The sequence below is a fragment of the Panicum hallii genome, chromosome 2 (genome assembly GCF_002211085.1).
Source record: "Panicum hallii strain FIL2 chromosome 2, PHallii_v3.1, whole genome shotgun sequence".
NCBI classification, from domain to species: domain Eukaryota; kingdom Viridiplantae; phylum Streptophyta; class Magnoliopsida; order Poales; family Poaceae; genus Panicum; species Panicum hallii.
The window spans coordinates 418,545-438,340 of record NC_038043.1 but is presented as its reverse complement, the minus strand read 5'-3'; the positions used below and the strand labels follow the sequence as shown (position 1 = coordinate 438,340).

General features: G+C 51.5%; 5 protein-coding genes across 5 annotated transcripts; 3 read left to right on the top strand and 2 right to left on the bottom strand.

Moving 5' to 3' along the window:
• Positions 1 to 1,665: 1,665 nt before the first annotated feature.
• On the top strand, positions 1,666 to 2,416 carry LOC112879955 (luminal-binding protein 5-like). Its single transcript, XM_025944399.1, has 2 exons — positions 1,666 to 2,000; positions 2,113 to 2,416. Exons 1-2 carry the CDS (start codon positions 1,666 to 1,668, stop codon positions 2,414 to 2,416), a joined length of 639 nt encoding a protein of 212 aa, XP_025800184.1.
• Positions 2,413 to 3,102, top strand: LOC112879952 (heat shock 70 kDa protein BIP3-like). Its single transcript, XM_025944395.1, has one exon. The coding sequence runs from the start codon at positions 2,413 to 2,415 to the stop codon at positions 3,100 to 3,102; it is 690 nt and encodes a 229-aa protein (XP_025800180.1).
• Positions 3,103 to 6,453: 3,351 nt separating this feature from the next.
• On the bottom strand, positions 6,454 to 7,320 carry LOC112879950 (exonuclease 3'-5' domain-containing protein 2-like). The gene has a single exon (XM_025944394.1). It carries the CDS (start codon positions 7,318 to 7,320, stop codon positions 6,454 to 6,456), a length of 867 nt encoding a protein of 288 aa, XP_025800179.1.
• A 5,302-nt stretch (positions 7,321 to 12,622) lies between these two features.
• Positions 12,623 to 13,923, top strand: LOC112879948 (GDSL esterase/lipase At5g03600-like). The gene is made up of 3 exons (XM_025944391.1): positions 12,623 to 12,671; positions 12,762 to 13,303; positions 13,387 to 13,923. The coding sequence occupies exons 1-3, from the start codon at positions 12,623 to 12,625 to the stop codon at positions 13,921 to 13,923; spliced, it is 1,128 nt and encodes a 375-aa protein (XP_025800176.1).
• A 3,049-nt stretch (positions 13,924 to 16,972) lies between these two features.
• Positions 16,973 to 18,258, bottom strand: LOC112882071 (blue copper protein-like). Its single transcript, XM_025947050.1, has 2 exons — positions 17,981 to 18,258; positions 16,973 to 17,834 (listed from the first exon to the last, which is right to left on the bottom strand). Exons 1-2 carry the CDS (start codon positions 18,153 to 18,155, stop codon positions 17,383 to 17,385), a joined length of 627 nt encoding a protein of 208 aa, XP_025802835.1. The 5' UTR covers positions 18,156 to 18,258; the 3' UTR covers positions 16,973 to 17,382.
• Between the last annotated feature and the right edge of the window lie 1,538 nt (positions 18,259 to 19,796).

Sequence of the window (19,796 nt, the reverse complement as noted above, 5' to 3'; positions counted from 1 at the left end):
TCTGACTATTTTTTTTATCTCTCCCGTTGCAACGCACGAGCATATTTATTTATTTGCTAGTATAAGCATAATTAGATTCATCATGACATATTTTTAGGGTATATCTATTTGAAATGTTGATCCTATTTCTTATAATTTGGTTAACTCAAGAAAATTTTACTAAATATAAAACTAGAATTGCATTCTTTTGGGGTGGAGAGGGTACTGATGAAACTGAAATTACATTGGCTGGGCCAGTTGACCGGGCTGCGGCAAGTCGCGGGCGTCCACCGAGGATGGGATGCACGAGTCCTCCAAGGCCGCGGCGTCGCCGATCTTCACCCAGCGAGCAATGCACCTGCCCCAGTACCTGCCGTCGGGGCTCATGAGCGTCACCCCGAACACGGCCGGAGCCCCCGTCCTCATGTCCTCGGCGAGGCAGTCCAGCAATCAAGTACCCCGGCACGGCCACCACACCTTCCCCCGCGCCACGGCCGCGCGGTCCGCGTGCTGCCGCGGCGCCGCAGAGGCCGGGCGCCGGGCGCGCGCGGCCGCCGAGGTAGGAGACCCGGCCCGCACGGACGCGTGGCGGGGTGCAGGCACGCCCGGTCCTTGCTCCGCGAGGTGACGCGGACGGTCACGTTGAACACCGGGTTGAACGTCGCGTTGCCGCCGTCGTCGACGTCGAGGCCGGAGGCGCCGGCGATCGCGACGGAGTACCTGGGCGGTGCTCCCATCGACAGACCCAGTATGACGTAGGAACCGATGAGTGCAGAGAACAAAAGGAATTGAAACCTCCGATGCCGGCCAAGATATTCTTGCCGGCGTCGATATCGTCGTCTTGTCGGTCGTAGCTGGCGCCCATCGTCTCTGAATATAGTGTCGACTTCTTCTTCTCTCAAAGTCGATCTGTGTGTTGTTAGGGTTTGTTTGAAGTTGAAGGTCGATCGATCATCATCGATTCGTGTGATTCGTGTGATCATCATCGATCATCATCGGTAGTAGAGAGCTAGTCCTACCAACATAGGTACGTGTCCTATCGGTTACGATCTCACGAGAACAACGACGTGCAAGTATATTAAGGTTTTAAATCTCCCGCTGCAGTTTTTTGAGAGAGATTTAGCTAAATTTTTTTCTGTACAATCTAGCTCTAGCTGCCCGCTATAGCCTGTTTTTAGATATAGATAACTAGCTATTTTAACAATCATCTCCGGTCGGAAAACGGAGTCAGATATGGACTCGGCAGATACTACTACCAATAAATAATCTGCCATCGACTAACAGCCAAGCCATCGCAGCCGCGCGGAGCTCGCTGGAGCCCGCCGCGCTCTCCAGCTACGCGGAGGTCCGCCGCCGCTTGCTCGCTGCACCCGCCACCGTTCCCGCGGGGGTCGAAGCTCACGGAGCTCCGCCTGCTCCCCGGCCGGAGACGCCGCCCCGCCCCAAGATCTGCTCCGCACCGGCCCCGCGCCCCCCGTGCTGCACTGCTGCACCGTCGCCTCCGCTCCCACCAGCAGTCCAGCATGGTTGCGGATCTACCCCGGAGAAAAAAAAAGAAGGGAGGAAAGGGAAGGGAAGGGAAAAGGGTGGAGGAAAAATAGGAGTGGGAAGGAGGCGCTGGATAGAGGCTAGTTTGCTGGGGCGCTGCGCGCGGTCGACTGCAGAACCAGCTTTGGGTGCTCAAACATGGCTCGCCAAGATGTCGCCCCCGTTAGGGCTCTCGTATGGCTCCTGGCACTTGCAGCGCTCGGCAAGGCAGCCGCGCTGTTCGACCAGGAGTGGCCTTCCGATCCGGCGATGTACCCGCCGGGGAGAGTCATCGCCGTCGACCTCGGCAACACCAACTCCTGCGTCGCCGGCTACGGGAGCGGCCAAACCCAGACCATGTTCCAGCTCTGCATCCCATCCTGGGTCGCCTTTGCCGACGACGGCGCCGTCCTCGTCGGCGAGGATGCCAGGAACCACGCCGCCGTCAACCCCCAAGCCACTGTCTCCGGCTTCAAGCGCCTCCTCGGCAAAAGGTAACTAACCTCTAGCTTTTTTCTGAATCTAATCTCCAGAGACGAGACGGTTCTGCTGCTAGATCACTGATCTTCAATTGTTGGTAATAATTAATAACCAAATGCTATGCAGATTGACACGCGTTTTTGAGCGGGAGTTCGCTCAGCGAGTCAAGGAGAATCTGTCGTACAAGGTTGATGTGGAGAAGGACGTGTGGCCTCACATCCAGGTGACGACCTCGGACGGCGCGGTCAGGCTCTTGGGCCTCGAGAAGCTCACGGCCATGGTGGTCGCCAAGCTCAAGGAGACGGCGGAGGCGTACCTCGGCCACCGGGTCAACGCCGCCATCTTCACTCTCCCGCTGGAGTTCAGCAACGAAGTCCAGGGACGCCGCGTTCTTCGCCGGCCGGGAGGTTTGCCGGCTTCGAGGCCATGAGCGTGCTCAGCGAGCCCACCGCGGCCGCCAACGCCTACGGCGTCGACGAGCATCTGCGCGACGAGGGCAATGTAGTCGTCCTGCACGTCGGCGTCGGCACGGCCGAGGCGAGCGTCCTGACGCTCGTGGACGGCGTGTATTATGAGGCCCTAGGATTGGAGAACGATCCTTTCTTCGGAGGGCAGGACTTCGACCGGAGGATCATGGACCACTTCGTCCGGCTCGTCAGGAACAAGCATGGAAAGGACATCGGCAACGACCGTGCTGCCGCCCTCGACAAGCTGCGGACGGCGTGCGAGCGTGCCAAGAAGACACTGAGCCACCAGGACCACGCCCGGGTCACCGTCGAGTCGCTCGTCGACGGCGTGGATCTGGCAGAGCCGCTGACCCGGGCCGAGTTTGAGGAGCTGAACCATGATCTGTTCCTCAAAGTTGTGGAGCTGGTGGATAAGGTGGTGTCGCAAGCTCAAGTTTATTACATGGATAGTAAGCTGGTGATCGACGAGGTTGTTCTGATTGGTGGAAGCACCATGATCCCTAAGGTTAGGGAACTCGTCAGGGAATACTTTGGCGGGACGAATAATAAGGAGCTCAATACGAGGATCACTGTTGGAGCCGCGCAATACAGCAACTGGACTTACAGCAAACAACGATCAGCCTTGCTTGCACGACGGGAGCTGAGTTGACTACCGAATACCGATTACCGAAGGTCATCAGCAGTGTTGAATTCGACCAAATGTATGTGTTGTAGAATAGATTCATCTTTTCTTAGGAGTAACGGCAGAGATTTTGTTCAAAATGTAACCAAATTCCATCAACTTATATGTAGTGTGCCCCGGTCGCAAGCAAAGGCATTTCAAAACGAGGTAGCTTTAATATCTGTTTGTTTTATTTATTTATTTATAAAAAAAGGCATTTCCGAACTAAAAACTGCAGATTGTTCAGAGCAATGCAAATGCATCTATGATGGTATTTTTACTTTCCACATCAGAAGCACCACAACCCAGGTATTCATAATGTTAGCCAGCATTTTTCTCTGAATGCTGGAAATTTCTGCACAGATCAAACTAGTAATAATAATAACGTCGATCAAATTAATGAGGGATAACATTCAGATCGAGATCTGATCAGAACAAATAAAATGATGAGGAGTATTTCTTCTCTCCAGTTAACACAGCGTCTACCCTGAACGCATCATATACCACTTTGATATGATTGGGTGAGGTCTAAGAGGGCAATGGACAATGGACACAACTGTGGCTGCTAGTCGCTTGATCTATGATGTCATTGCAGCTAGTGCTATAGATAGCCAAACGGGTGGCCCAGCCTTACACGCCGAGGCACGGCCTGTTTAGGCACAAGTTACTAAAAAGGTGGTGCCGTGCCAGCCCATGTGCTGAGCTGCCAGCCCGAGCACGGCACGAATGTACTTTGTGCGTGCCAGTCAGGCCCGTTTAGCTCGAGAGCCCATTGAGCACGACGTGCCGCCGTCCTCCTGCCAATCCTCTCGCCATCCACGCCTCGCCACCGTCGTTTGGCCGTGCCTCGCTCGCCGCCATCTCGACCCGCGCGGCCTTGCCTCGCCGCCGTCCCTCGCCCGCGTGGCTGCGCCTGGCCGTCGTCCCCAGCCCGCGTGGCCGTTGCCTCGCCGCCGTCCCAGCCTGCGCAGCCGCGCCTCGCCACCATCTGCCGCGTGAACCGAAGAGGAGGAGAGGGCGCTCGGAGCAGGAAGGGAGAAGGGAGCGGTGGCTGGTTGGAAGGCAGGAAAAGGGTAGTTGGGTGATGGGGCATCATTTTATACCTAGGGTTTGCTATGGAATGGGTCAAGAGAGTTGATGGTTTGTAATTTTAATAGAACTTAGTGGATTAGGCTAAAATCATGCCATGCCGAGCCGGTCCACGTACCGGGGTGGCGGCCCAGTACGGCATGGAGAACGGGATGTGCTGGTCCGGGCATGAAATAGCTCGTGCCGTGCTTAGGCCGGGCCAAAATCCCGGGACACGTGCCAACCCACGGGCCGCATGCCTAAGGGCCATATATAGCTAGTGCCATGGCATATTGGCATGTTTCCTATGGCAACCATACATGATGTCACGACTTAGGGTATAATAGTCTTGTTTGTTTCAGCTTCCGGCTCCGGCTGTTTTTGAAAGCTCGATTTTGCAAAATCCAAAAGTCAGATGACTTCTAGAATCTAAAATCGAGAATCTATAGCTAGATTCTTGAATTTGGATTCTAGATGTTATCTGAATTTTAGATTTCTCAAAATTGAACCTTCAAAAATCAATCATAAACTGAAATAAACAGAGCCAATACCATCATGCCGGGCTTCCAGCTGAGCCCAAACTATTTCATGGCCCAAATAGAGAGGTCGCGAATTGTGACGGCCGGGTCGTCAACCTGCCTCCGCTCCATCACATCACTAGCTATCACCACCCCGGCGAGGACAGTTTAGGTGTACGTACGATTAATTACAGTGTCCTCTCGCCTGTGCGGCCTCTGACTTGACCCTTGTAAGGTCACTAGTCACGCTGCCTCTCGACTGCCTCTCCTTTTTTATGTTCCGTTCAGATTTTAAATCGATCACCAGTTGGAGCTGTTTGAGCAAATCGGAGAAAACGAACAAAAAGAAGCTGAAACTGTGGCTTTACATATGCACGGGATTGTGGATCACTAAGAAACAAGCACCTTATGATTTTGTTTTGAATTAAAAGCATCTTATGATCCATGGGTGAGGTCTAAGAGGGCAATGAACGCCATTGTGGCTGCTGGCTGCTTGCTGCTTCTATGATCCATGGAAGGCAGAGTGGCTTGATCTATCTATGGTGTCATCGAAGCTACAGCGCGAGTTGATGAGCCAATCGGGGGAGCTAAGAGCAGCCGCACTGTGCCTTCAGAGTCGAGGCTCATTTTTCTCTATCCTCATCAGGCATCGGTTTGCACGAGGTTAGCACACCGCAGGACGCGATGCTCAAATCAAAAAAGCAAGCACCGAGACTCTACTTGCCTCGATACTCAATCACTAGAATATGATTTCCGTCGTCTGGCAAGCTGCTTTTCACTCGCTTGCATGTTGGCAGTGCCAAGGAAAGAAATCACTTCTGCCTCTTTAAATTGCTACCCTCACATGCAATATTCAGAACACTAAATATAGATTAATTATAAAATCAAATGTATGAATAAAAAGCTAATTAATAAGATGAATTATTAAACCTGATTAGTATTAAATATTGGATACACTGGGGGCTCCCCGTCACCTCGGATATTCGGACACCAATTAGAAGTATTAAATATAGATTAATTATAAAATTAATTGCATAAATGGAGGCTAATTAATGAGATGAATCCATTAAAACTGATTAATTCATGATTTGATCATGTTGTGCAATAGTAAATATGTGCTAATGATAAACTAATCAGTTTTAATAAATTTATCTCATGAGTTAGCCTCCATTCGTAGAATTAGTTTGTAGAATTAGTTTTGTAATTAGATTCGAACATCCGATGACGGGCGAATTCAAACAGCCAACAGTACTGCAGCAGGGGAAGGAAACGAGGCATCGGTGACGATAGCGCAATATCCTGATACAGTGAGATGGTGACTGTTCTTGGTCAGTTGGTCAGATAGCGGCCATACCTGAGTACAGGGAGGTCGTACTCTTGAGTAGTTGAGTACAGGAGCTTCCCGAGCACAAGCTACTATTTCTTCTTGGCCTAAAGAGAGGCTGCATCCCATCCATCAGTTGCTGTCACCCACGTCGGCGAGGACAGTTTAGGTGTACGGTCTATCTACAGTTCCATCATTCAATTCGCTAGCAGAAGAAGCACACAAACATCATCCAGGGACATAACCCTTTTCGAATTTCGATACATATATTTCTTCATTGCAATGAACAACCGATGATTACAAAGTCGCCTCCGTCCAGGGACAGGGAGTATGATCGAGCATATAGCACCAGTGACTCCATGGACAAGTGGACAAGATAACAAAACCAGAAGTAGGACCAACGAAAGCTGAACCGCCATCTTCCATGCATCAGTAGACCAAAGAAGAGCACATACTATCATACACATGATCGTCGACGACTGCTGCCTCCCCATGCGGGTCGTCGTCATCGCTCACTCTTTCCAGGAATCCAACAAATCGCCCCCAGCAATCGCCGTGCTCGTACTCCGGCTCCGGCGACACCTCGTCGCGCGCCGTACACCGGACGTCTTCGTCGGAATAATACTCGGGCTCCGACTCTTGATCGTCACTCGCCATGGCGGCGCGGCGGCGGAAGTGCACGCCGAGGCGGCACGAGACGTAGGCGTCGGCGGCCGCGTACCGCACCTGCTTCCGAGACAGCCTCGGCGCGTCCCACCGGCTGGCGCCGACCTTCCCGGGCTTCTCCAGCCCCCGCATCCCCAGCAGCCTCTCGGCCACGGTCGCCATGGACGCGTTCCCCATGCCGCGGGGGGCGGCGGCGCGGAGCTCCAGCGCCGAGCGAACCTGCAGCCCGTGGTGCGCGCGCAGCTTCCGGCGGTCCGACTCCACGTTGCACGCCGCGAACGTGACGCGGGCGTCGGCAAGAAACCGGCGCAGGATCTGCGGCACCGCGCCGCTGGCGGCCCGCGCGAGCTGGAAGATCAGGCAGCGGTTGCCGACGCACAGCTGCAGCGTGTCCGGGCGCGGCTCGGCGCCGGCGGGGAGCCTGCGGCCGAAGGGCGGCGTCCACTGCACGCCCAGGCCCGCGGTGAGGCCGGAGGAGGAGTGGAGGCGGCGGCGCTGGAGCCACAGGGTGGTGTACAGCCATCGCCGCACGATGGCCAACCGCGCGGTCACCGTGGTCTGGACGGGGCAGCCGGCCACGCGCACCGTGCGCCTGGGCACGTCGGGGTTGCGGCAGCGGGCGGTGACCATGGCGGCTGACTGGTAGAGCTTGCTTTCGGAACGCGAGGTGATGCGGCGAGTTCGTCCGCGCGGCAGCTGAAATAAGGAGCAGATGGAAGAAGAAACGACGACGGGAACGACAGAAAGCTTTGGATCGATGTTTGCAAGCTGAGCCACGCCTTGTATTTATAGGCTTCCGTCAAATCCTTGTCGTTTCATCAAGAACGGAAAAGAAGAAAAAAATCCTTTCTTGTCAAATCTCCTTATCTGTTTCTGATTTTTCCTTAATGTGCGCACGCATAATAATACAGCTCTTGTACTGGCATGGAGTACGAATCAAATACTGCTAAGTGTTGTAGTAGTTAGTGTACAGTATTTGGGGCTACTTCTAAACATAAATACCGCCATATACAGTATTTGGGAATGTATCGAGGACAAAGACTTAAACATGTCCACGGGACACGATTCAAGAACAAATACTGTGACCGGACAAATTAATCTTCCTAATTACCTGCACTAATCCTGAATTACTAACGCACCACTTCCACTAACCCTGAATCATGGTGGGGCCCACGATCCATGCATGCTTTGCAAATCGTGCCCATCACGAAGCATCCTAGCTAGTTAACTTCCCACCATCAAGATACTTGTGTGCTAAATGATGAAACAGTTAGCAGGAGACAGTACTGATGAACTGAGGCTGAGACGATGACAGAGGCCCAATTTCTATCAGCCATCTCTCCGATCCAACAAGGGAGTCAAGCATCGCAAGACAAGACGGCATGAACTGATCGAATAGCATATGTGCATGACCACAAGAGAGTCAACCAAACCGCCCCCATCATCTAACCGTAGCTTAGTTACAGAAAGACCCCAAATTTGATCAGTAAAGTTGGTAGCATATGTGCATCAGAAAGGCCCCAAATTTGATCAACGAAACAAGTTCGTCGTCAGAGGTCCAATGTCTGTTACAGTACCTGGTAACCTGCATTGTTCATCTCTTCCATCCAAATCTGTCACCCAACAACAGAGTGATGTCACACATATCAAGCATCCCAGCCCCAAAAAATCGGCATGGAAGAAGAACACCTGCTCACCAGTGCCAAATGCAAAGCAAGTTTACAGATACACACACAGGAAAAGAAGCAAACGTCGCTGTGCAATGATGAATCAAATGGAACTTGGCGAACAGCATTACTCCTGATCATTCAATGATTCAATGCAAGATGAAAACAGACATGTATTACTTGATCACATACGGAGTATGGCCCGTATGCACTGATGCATAGATAGCATCAAAGAACAGGACATCCTAACCAAACTTCCAATCCAGATGTACAAGTAGCAGGACCCCAACTAAACTTTGATCATACATGAACCAAGGCACGCACTCAGCCAAGCAAATTTCATCGTCGCAATTTCACAAATTCATCACATAGGCATCATGTTTATCTACTATCCTATATGTCTTTATCTCTGAAATTCAACATGTCATCCAAGAACAGACAGGTTGATAGTAGTAATATATATATCAAGCGTGGAAAAACAGCACGAACAAAGAGCACCTAATACATGGTCTTCAGCACGAATTCAAAGCAAGTTCCATAAAAAGGACGCAAAATGAAAGGTATTTTTTCAGAATGTTGCAACCACCGATTGACCTCGGCCAACACCATTACTCCTTGATCCAAGCATCAGAGATCACAGCAAGTAGAACTCATCGTACTCATCTTCGTCATCTTGATCACACCCATAGTCGACCTCCTGACCATACCAATCATCTTGTGCGAGTGCATCCTCCCCATTGTCAAGCATCACCTCGCTGTGGCTCGGATACTCGTATGCTTGATAGCCACCACCATCGTCGACGTTGGCAGGGGCCACCCAGTTGCCAACAAACTCTCCAAAGCCATCCATTTTGTTGTCATGAGTGAAGATTCTGGTCTTAGTGTACTCCTCGTAGCCTTCCTCATCCTCTCGATCATCCTCATTGCAGCCTTCCTCATCCTCCTGATCATCCCCATTGCTGTTGATGTCTGCAGCACCAAGAGATCCCATCCTGCTGTAGCTCATAGCCATCACCCTCGTCTTCCTCATCGTCCGTGAACGCTCCAAACCTGACGCGCTGGAACCCATATGAAGAGTCGGTAATGTCGTCCGAGTCTGAAGCGTATGCTCGAATGGGCAGACCATGGGTAGCAGTGCCACCCACGTCGTCGTCATAGTCAGCCTCGCTATCCATGTCCGAATCAGTGAGGCTGGCTGCCTTGTTGCTGCGGATGGCCGCGTCAACACCCACCACAGCTGGCATTGAACCTCCGGAGAATGCCCGAGGAGACCACTCAAAGACCACGGGGGTGCGCTAGACATGGGCGGGAGCACGCTGCTGGACGGGAGGTGCAGGCCGGACGGGGGCGGGGGCGCGGTGCTGGGCAGGAGGCGGCTGGCGGACGAGGACGGGAGCGCGCTGCTGGTGCTGGGCGGGAGGCGCCGCCGCGCGGACATGGACGGGAGCGCGCTGCTGGTGCTGGGCGAGAGGTGGCACGCGGGGCAGAACAGTGGGGTGGCAAGGCGGTTCGGCGGCGGGGTAGAGGATGAGGCCGGCGGAAGGCGAGGTAGGCGTCGACGCAGGCGTACTGGACCTGGTCCGGCGAGAGGCGCGGCGCGTGCCATGCGCTCATGGCAACTTCCCTGGGCTTGTGGATCCCAGGGTAGCCGAGGATGCGGTCGGCCATGTCCTCGAGGGAGGCGTTCCCCATACCCGTGACGGCACGCAGCTCGCTGGCGCGCCCCACGTGGAGGCCGTAGTGCGCCCAGAGCATGCGGCGGTCGTTGGTGGAGCCGGAGCTAACGAAGGTGACCCTGGGGTCGGCGAGGAACCGGCCCAGCGCCTCCGGGACGGCGTCGGCGTGGGCGAGGTGGAAGAGGAGGCAGCGGTGGCCGACGCAGAGCTGGAGCGTGGCGGGGGCCGGGGGCGCGCCGTGGAGCGGGAGGTGGGTCGGGGTCCACTGGACGCCGAGGCCGATGAGGAGGCGGCCCTGGAGGTGGAGGCCCCTGTGGAGCCAGCGCGTGGTGGCGACCTAGCGGCGCGCGTCGGCGGGGCACGCGGTGGCGAGCGCGGCGAAGCGGCTGTCATAGACGCGGACGGCGTAGGCGTCGTGGGAGGGCGTGGAGCAGCGGAGGCGGGTGGAGACAGGGACGGCGCCGTCCATGGCGGCGGCGGCGGGGTGGGTTTTTTGTTGGGTTTGGTGTAAGAGCATCTCCAGCAGGTTACTGATCTCCCGTATCTTAGTTACTGATCTCCCATATCTTATATATTTTCTCTCTCCATTTCTAATAGCACTTTTTATATATTTTTTTATATTTTTAGTAGTAAGTGTCATATAAAATTACTCAATGGATAGTGTGCAAGGAGAAATTCTCCTATATTTGAGCCAAATGAAGGTGTATTTTGGTGACCATTAAATTTTTTTAGCATTGACGATGCAATTGATAATCTGCTGGAGCACCTTCCATTACTAAAAGAATAGTTTTTTAGTATTGTAGAGAGAAATAAGTAATCTGCTGGAGATACATAGGGAAAAAAAGAAAAAACGAATCATGTACCTTCAGAAAAAATAAGAGAAACAAGCAAAAGGCGGTTGCTTGTATATTGTACTGTCTTCCATTATCCATCCCAATTCCCATCAAGTAGGCTCACAGGCCATTTTTTTAATAAAAAATAAGTTCCCAAGCACCGAATTAAAGATTAGATTTCCTAAAACATGGGAACTTCACCGTATTTCTATATGGTATATATAATCCTATTAAAATTTCTGAATTCTATCAGAAATCAGATTTTTCTTTGATTCGTATGGGCATTTGATTAGCTGACTACTCGTGTTTAGGATACAAAATTTGGATCTTTTATAAGTTAACATCAGATTTTGGAACTAGGAACTCAATGTATTTATTTGCTTAAGATGCATTGTGCAAGATTTGTGCTGCACCACATTCAACACGGGCCGGTCTGAACATGATGGGACGGGACTGGGCACGACTTTTAGGCTGAAACTAACTGAGCTATTTTCTGGATTGGTCCAAGCAAAAAATGCTTATAACAGAGGAGGTCTCAAAGTCAATAGAAAATAAATCATATGACAACTATGTATGGACCCGTCCACACGAAGAAGGCCCACATTACGAGTGCATGCCCATGTTTCCCGAGCACGTAGGTAGCTAGCTATCTGATTCACCTAAGATTTATCACGGCTGCTAGCGTCCGGACGTCCGACATCCGATGCTGCATCGGACGCTCCGAGCAAAGTATTAGCATGCAACATTTGTATTAGCATCCGTTTGTCTGCACACTCACCCTCAAGCTGATCATGTTGTTCATCGCCTTAATTATTCCATCCTTCAGTTCCCTATTCTCACCACAAAAATTCTGCCTTCAGTTTCCACCATGAAAATTAGGTGCAAATCATAATTAAGATCTCACCGTCAAGCTATGTCCTGCAACAAATAAGATCAGCATACGAAACACCCAATTTATGGATGTGCAACATTCAGAAACCATATCCATATATAACATCTCTTAGCTATGAATATGACATGCATAATCTTGTTATGAGAGAAAAGTAAGAAGTACGAGGGTGCAACATTCCAATGTATGATCACAACATCAAAAAAAAAAAAGAAGTAACAATATTAAAAAAATCGAACCCGGGAATCACTCGTTTGTTTCCGGTTTCACTATCTTTCTCCATGCCAAATCACAGAGTGCAACATCACAAACAATCTTTTGCAACGTCCTAATTCACATGTGGCCACATTAAAAAAATCACCAAATCAGTAACCAGAACATATCAATTCACTATGTGCGGTTATGCAATAAGAAGTCGACGGTCGAGCAGGAGGAGCGATGGGGTTCTCGCACGGGTGCCATGGTGCTTCATGAAGCAGAACAAGGTCATGCCGGCGAGCACGAGCAGTAGAAACCAGTCAAGCACCAAGGAAATGCAACTAGATACGTGCCAGACGAGTGGACGAGGAGTAAAATCATTCACCGCTTAAAAAGAAAAGAAAAAAAAACACAGAAGCAACGATGTAGCGTAGATAACCAGGAGCAAGGGGCCGACGCTGGCAAGCCGTTATGATGCGCCGCCGTGTGCTGTTATGATACGCGGCAACGGCCTGCAAGCCGAATGCAATCTTCTCCGTACGTAAACCCTAGATTCCTGCCTTGCTGCGTTGGCTATAAATAACAAAGACCTCCTCCTCTCTTTCTCATCAGATATCGATCTCTATAGCTTCATCATTCCGTTTAGCTAGCTAGCTAGCTCGACTAACAATGAATCTCTTCGCCGCCTGCTTCGTCCTCCTCCTCCTCCTCCTCGCCGGTAAACTTGCTAGTAACCAGACGATTAGCATGTTGTATATCGTCCATCGATTCATCTTATATATATACATACATACATACATCTGTGCAGGTGCACCCCGTGTGGCGGAGTCCCGGCGGCACCGTCACCACCACCATGACGACGACGATGATGGTGGCAGCCGCAGCCCCCCGGCGGCTGCCAAGCAGCAGCGGACGCAGAAGCTGTTCGTGTTCGGGGACGACTTCGCCGACACCGGCAACGGCGCCTCGGACCCCGGCCTCGGCTACAACTCCCGCGAGTGGCGCTACCCCTTCGGCATGTCGGACACGGCCCACGCCAGGCGCCCCAGCGGCCGCTTCTCCGACGGCCTCGTCCAGTCCGACTTCATGGCCAAGATCATGGGCCACCGCGAGGCCCCGCCGCCCTACACCTACGACGACTGGCACGACGGCATTGACGACGCCGGCCTCAACTTCGCCGTCGGCGAATCCGGCGCGCTGGAGACGCCCGCGGGGGTGACCAAGCTCGGCAAGCAGGTCCAGCAGCTCAGGCGCCTCATCAGGGACGGTCTGGTCGAGCGCCGGGACCTCAGGGACTCGGTGGCGCTCGTCGCCTACTCCGGCAATGACTACGCCTACGCCGACGACGACGTACGATACGATCGATCGATCTACAATTTTACAATCGAGATCGATCTTGAATCCATTTAATCCCATGTCGTACGTGCGTGCAGACGTTCGACGGTCTGATGGAGACGGTGGTGGAGGAGCTGGCGAGCGTGGTGTCGGATCTGCAGGACCTGGGCGTGGGCAAGGTGCTGGTGAACACGGTGCCGCCGTTCGGGTGCTCGCCGTGGCTGACGAGGCAGTTCAACTACACCGCCTGCGACGACCGCGGCAACGCCGGCCCCGACAGGCACAACGCGGCGCTCCGGGACCGCCTGGGTGTCGGCGCCGGCGGGGACGACGATGACGGCGGCGTGATGCTCCTGGACGTGAACAGCATCATCACGGACCTGGTGGCGCCCAACAAGGAAGGGTCGGCGCTGGCGACGCGGTTCACGGAGCTCCTCCGCCCCTGCTGCGAGGCCACCGACGGCGACAGGGGCTACTGCGGCCTCGACGACGGCTACTCGCTCTGCGACCGCCCCGGGGAGTACTTCTTCTGGGACACGGAGCACCCGACGCAAGCCGGGTGGAGGGCCGTCATGCAGCTGCTCCAGGGGCCGATCATGGCGTTCCTCGGCATCTCCAACCTCGAGCACTTCTGATTCTGATCAGCTTCGCTTCGCGCCTTCGCTCGTGGATGGATCATATCGATCGAAACAAATAATAGTGGACGAATGAAGAGTAGCTAGCTAGTTAGTTTGGATTTGGTACTATAGGTTATTAGTTAGTTTGGAATAAATCATTCTCCGTCCATGATTAATTTAGCTTGTTGCATTGTGATCTTATATTTGCTTTCGCATCTTGATATCACATTGAGTCTTTGGTCCTCCCTGTCTGAAGAAAAGAAAGTGATCGGTGAGACAGAACAATGCTAGACTGATGCTTCATCGATCGCCATGTGCTTAAGAACTCGGTCAGCGTTAATTCCTGAACGCATCAATTGATGCTCCCAATCTCTGCCCGCCATCCTTGACGGCGTGCAGCCTGCAACTGTTTGCTTCCCTCCTGTCACTGTTAATCCTGAATTCCTGACAAACGGTGCTCATTCACAGCTAGCGCAGGTAAAACATTCGTCGCTGACGATGGCTAGCAATGGCGTTGCCCCTGAAAGCTTGCGTTTCGTCAGGAGAAGGTCCGTGGCGGCGGTGACGACGAAGACTCTGGCAGGCCCAACGTCCTGGACGAACGAACAGACCGGGATGCGGCGGCGGGGGCGGAGTGGAAGATGATCCGGCGGGTAACTGGGACGGGGAGCAGGAGCCCTCGTCGGAAGGGAAGGGCGGACTGCGGTGGAAGAAAATAGGGAGTATTTTGAAAATAGTAGGGGGTATTTGAAAATATTCGGATCGCGATTAGTAATCGCGATCCGATTTAGGGGGTTTCGTGTAAATTCATGAAGGCCCTTCAGGGGGTTTTGTGTACTTTCGTATTGCCGGCTCCGGCAGGGGAATGGCGGTGGCGGCGAGCGGCCCGGCGGCCGGACGCAGGCTCAGGCGCAAAGCGGAGTTGCATCGAGATCAAGCGCGGTTCTCCGTCGTGGCCACGGAGGCCCAGCTCGGCCGCGGCCTACAGACCTACCGCTCCATCCGCAATTTCTTCTGCGCGAGGCTTCAGCCGTACGTCTCGCCTTCTTCCTTGCTCGTCTCCTTCCTCGCCCCGTTCGCGTTTGCTTGCCTGGAATCAGACGGTCCGGCTGAAACTTGTATTCTTGATTTCGTGATGCTGCTGAGTTTACGGGCAGATGTGCGCTTGTGGGGATGCTGCTGTTGCTTTCTGAACTTGTGATTCTGACGAAAGAAAGATGGTATTTCCTTGATGTTTCAGGCTTCAGATTACAGCCGCGGTGGGTCGTCCTTTCATCTCCGTCGATCTGATGCCAAGATCGAGAGGGAGGTGATGCACTTTACATGCCCTAATTAATTGTCTCATAGCACCACCCAATATTTCTCTTAGGTTTCGTATCATGCAGAATGGCCCTGAAACCTGAAGCTACTCTGCTTATGGCCTACAGAGCACCCTGAAAATAGATCCGGTCTATATAGCAAAGCAGAAAAAGGGATCCGAGTAACTTGTTCCTGTACGAGACCTATCTGATGTGCTCACGATGGTTTTGCTCGACTGGTGGGGAGTACAATTCGCCGCCGATTTGACCAGCACCTCGCTTCCGATGCCCTCGCCAGCGTCGGAGGGGGAGGGGGCCTGGTCAATCCGTGGCTGGTCGCACAGGTATACTATATAGTTTAGGCAGGTTCTGGGATTCTCAGTGGAGATGAGCTACCCACCAGTTTTTTTCACTCCGAGGTTCTTCTGGTGAAGGTATCGAAGCCAGAGTCGAGGATGGCCACCGCACAATCTTCGTCGGTAACTATCTTGCGAGGTATGTCCTGCACCTACTCATGCAGCCGGATTGGTGGTTATGGTCTTACGATAGGCGGCGGATCCCAGTTTCTACGACGGAGTGACGGCTTTCAGCCCATCTGCCGGTGTGTTCAGTGTCTCACGCGCATATCATGTTTGGCATGCAACTTATTGGCGTTTCAAAATGTAAGGGTCTTCGTCGATACGGGTATCAGCCTCGAGCTTGATCCTTGATATGCTTCTTCACTGCGGGCAGTGGAGGAGAGTGCGGCGGAGACCACCGGAGCACTTCTTTTAGGCTTTAATGTATTTTTCATTATTGCAGGGGTGCTTGTTTAAAGGGTTTGATGTAATTTTCTTTGTATCTTTTCAATAAAATTTCAACCCGGTGCATAAAAAAAAGAGCTGCGTGCCTGTGTCGGCGGTAGGCAGGCAGGTAGTGGAACCGACACGGCGACACCCCCTAAATAAAAGGGCAGTGGAACCGACAAATAGAAATGTCACTGTTCCGATGGAGTAATTCTTTTTTCAACTGTCCATTAATCTCGTCCTCTCAAGTTTTCCACTATAGGCTCAGTGGCTCACCTGCACGGCCAAGATTATTTTAATTAAGAAAAGTGCTTCTACTATATATGCCGGTGTGTTTTGTGTAACAAAGCTTTGCCGCCTTAATTGGCTAGGAGCTTAGGCTTAGCTTTGTACTCTCTTTCTTTTCCATAAAAAGAAAAATACACTTAACCTCCTTATATCAAGATTTTGGCTCATTCTACACACCGAAGATTTACATAGTTCATTGTTGTTTTTCTTGGCATTTAAATTGGTCCAATGTCACATGGCATGCAAATGCAAGATATCAAAATGTGTGAAAAATGATAGAGAATTCCTTCAAGTATAAAATTGTAGACTAGGATATGATGCTGTTAAAACCTAAATTGTAGTGGGGAGCTATAGGGACAAATTTCCATTAGGAACAAAACTCCTTTTGATAGACAAAGTAGTAAATGAGTCAAAAAAAATCAAAATATTAATCCTTTAATTATTCAATAGGTGTCGGTGCACGTCAGCACGTGCTGTTAAGGAGGCAGCGAGTCAGTGGAGTAGGAGTGAGGAAAAGCGTACAGGCAGTGCTGTTGCTGCTCAGCTGTAAACAAACAAAGCAGGATGCAGCAAGCATATATGATATGGAAAAAAAAAAAAGGAGGCACATGGCTGCCCACATGGTCCTGCATCTGCTGCTGCTGGATGCATCTCATCTCATCGATCTGCTTATCAGGCCAGGCGGATGCGGCTAGATGAACAAAAACCAGAGTAATTTGTACACTGAAAGTAAATAAAGATTGATAATTCAGTCTAGATAAATAAATAAATGAAGCTCTTCACACTTGACATTATGCTAACCTTGTTCGAAAATTGCATCTTAACAGCTCGATTACTACTACAGTAGCAGCATTACCAAACTAAACTTGGAAAGAAAACTAGTAAAAGTTGAGAGAGAGAAGAAAAGAGGAAAATGGAAGCAAGAACCAACCAATAATCACGCAATCAAGGAGCAGCAGCAGCAGCAGCAGCTAGAGATCTGAAGGGAAGAAGAGAGAAAACAAAACGAAGAATGGTACTATAGCATAGCTGAACATCACTGAAGATCTGACTGAATAATCGACCTCTGTCTGATCTCTGAATGGACGGATGGATCAGATTCAGAGTCACAGCACAATCCTTTGGAGATGGAGCAGGGCAGCGGCGCCTGTGGCAGCAATGGCGGCGTAGGGGGTGGCGGCGAGGATGGACGGCGGCGCGGCGCTGGACTTGGCCTTGGCCTTCTTGGAGGACGGCGAGGGCGATGCGGAGGAGTCGTCGGAAGAGGAGGAACCATCATCAGATGAGGAATCATCGGACGAGGAGGAGGAGCCGCCGCCGGACTGCTTGCCGCCGGAGCCGGAGGAGGATCCGGAGGACTTGGCGGTGACGTGGAGCTTCATGCCGGAGTAGCAGTAGCCGTAGCTGCAGATGAAGTAGTAGTCCTTGGCCTCCTTGAGCTGGAAGGCGTAGGAGGTGCCCTTGCTGTAGCTGGTGAGGGCGCCGGCCTTGTCGCACTTGTCGTAGCCCACCTCGCCCACCTGCACCACGTCCGCACGCCCGGTCTGGTACTCGAAGACTGCAATACCATGCCAAGGTGCCATGGTCAGCGCCCTTCTCTTCTTGTTCGTTCTTGGACATATAGTTGGACTTGGATCCCGCCACCACCATTGTTGAATTGAACCGAAAAGAAGAAGAAGAAGAAGAAGAAGAAGATGGTCTTACTGAGCCAGTCTCCCTTGTAGAATGGCTTGTGCTTCTTGACCCAGGCCGTGTAGTCCACGTCGGGGTTCCAGCCCTTGTCGTCGCCCACCGTGTAGTTGGCCGCCTCCGCCGCCGGCGGCAGCTGCGACGCCGCCACGGCGACCACAAGCAGGGCCAGCGCCAGCCGCATCTCCATGGTGTGAGTGTGCGAGAGTTGGTTGGGATGGATGGGAGATGGGCCGCGCGTGTGAGCTGGAGGAAGGAAGACAGGAGCGGAGCTGAGGTATCTATCAGCAGTGGGGGCAGTGGTGGGTGGGTGGGTGGGGGCAGACGGGCAGTGAGGATTGAGGAGAGTGACGACGAGCTGAGTTGATGCCGCCTGCCCTGCTTTGGCTGCCTTAACACCAAGGAGACCTGCAGGGGATGGACCGACCCTCCTCCTCTGCCTCGATTTGTGGCGCACGCCAAAGAACCCTACCCTCTACAGGAAGTTCTGCATCTTTTATAAGCATATATATATATATATATATATATATATATATATATATATATATATATATATATATATATATATAAATCCCCGGCTACTTCATCTGTCAGTCAGTAACACGGACGGCAGATCCTATGCTGCTGCTGCTGCTGACGGTAAAATCACGTCTCTTCACTCTGCTCCAATGCTGCTGCTGACAGTGAACTCAAAACCTGTAGCACAGTACTCAATGGTACCGACCTCCATTTCCAAATACTTGTCACTTTTGACCACTTTATTTGTTTCAAAATATTTGGCACTTCATGTTTTTCGAAACATGATTTTATGTTTTACCCTCACAAGAATATTATACTCCCTCCAGCCTCCAGCTCAAAAAGAATGCAACTCTTGCTTCCCGAAAAGTCAAACAACCTCAAATTTAACCAAATTTATACAAAATAGTATTAACATTTATATCTTTAAATAAATTTTATATAAAAATATATTATATGATTAATCTAATAAAACTTATTTTGTAACATAAATATTATTAATTATTTATTAATTTGATTAAGTTTGAGATTGTTTGACTCCCTGGAAAACGAGACTTTCAGTCTTTTTTTGACGAAAGGAGTAGAAACGTAACTTTACAAATGGTATTTTGGTCATTTCATGTTTAAAAGGTGAATTGCCTTGGTATTCGTGCCTTGGTCAAAATTGCCAAACGGAGGTTAGTAATGGATGGATGGATCATCGATATGGGGCGTTAGTTCATCTGATCGATCGATCTGATCTATCTCAGTCAAGATGCAGCACCTGAAACAGTGCTTTTGCGATAATCACTTCTACCCGGCGGGAGCCAGGACGGTTGACTGGTTGGTTAGGTGCGTACGGCCAAGGCCTTCTTTCCTTCCAACCACCAAGCATACAGTACTCACAGCTCGATGGTTGCACATTTAATTTAACTTTGTGATCAAGTGTTTCGTAAGCAACGGCTTACGTGTACCCATGCATTTTTAATTTCAGTTTGGAAATTTACAACCTACATACCACTCACACACGGTGTGTAACATGCATGTGCACGTTTCCTAACGGCGAAAATGCAGGAAATAAGTCCTAGTAGTTGTCACGTCCCTTTCCCATCCTCCAGCTATATACTATCAGCTGGGAACGAGCCGTATAGCTCGGGCGGCCATGGCTCCAGTTGGGAAGCTGCCGGTAGTGAGAGTTCAAGCGCTGCTCGACTCGCCATTTCCACCGGAGTTTTTCTCCAATTTATTTCTCCTGCAGGTGGGTACTGCGGCTACCTTACTCGTGGATGCGCCATAATGGTCAGAGTGACGTGCCCGTCACGTGCGAAGCCTATTG

Bases quoted from the DNA above. Each gene is read 5' to 3' on its own strand.
- LOC112879948 (XM_025944391.1), top strand. From the start codon at position 12,623: ATGAATCTCTTCGCCGCCTGCTTCGTCCTCCTCCTCCTCCTCCTCGCC. The intron at 12,672-12,761 runs GTAAACTTGCTA...ACATCTGTGCAG, and splicing joins CCTCCTCCTCCTCCTCGCCG to GTGCACCCCGTGTGGCGGAG. The intron at 13,304-13,386 runs GTACGATACGAT...ACGTGCGTGCAG, and splicing joins ACGCCTACGCCGACGACGAC to ACGTTCGACGGTCTGATGGA.
- LOC112879952 (XM_025944395.1), top strand. From the start codon at position 2,413: ATGAGCGTGCTCAGCGAGCCCACCGCGGCCGCCAACGCCTACGGCGTC.
- LOC112882071 (XM_025947050.1), bottom strand. From the start codon at position 18,155: ATGGAGATGCGGCTGGCGCTGGCCCTGCTTGTGGTCGCCGTGGCGGCG. The intron at 17,835-17,980 runs GTAAGACCATCT...ATGGTATTGCAG, and splicing joins CTACAAGGGAGACTGGCTCA to TCTTCGAGTACCAGACCGGG.
- LOC112879950 (XM_025944394.1), bottom strand. From the start codon at position 7,320: ATGGTCACCGCCCGCTGCCGCAACCCCGACGTGCCCAGGCGCACGGTG.
- LOC112879955 (XM_025944399.1), top strand. From the start codon at position 1,666: ATGGCTCGCCAAGATGTCGCCCCCGTTAGGGCTCTCGTATGGCTCCTG. The intron at 2,001-2,112 runs GTAACTAACCTC...AATGCTATGCAG, and splicing joins AAGCGCCTCCTCGGCAAAAG to ATTGACACGCGTTTTTGAGC.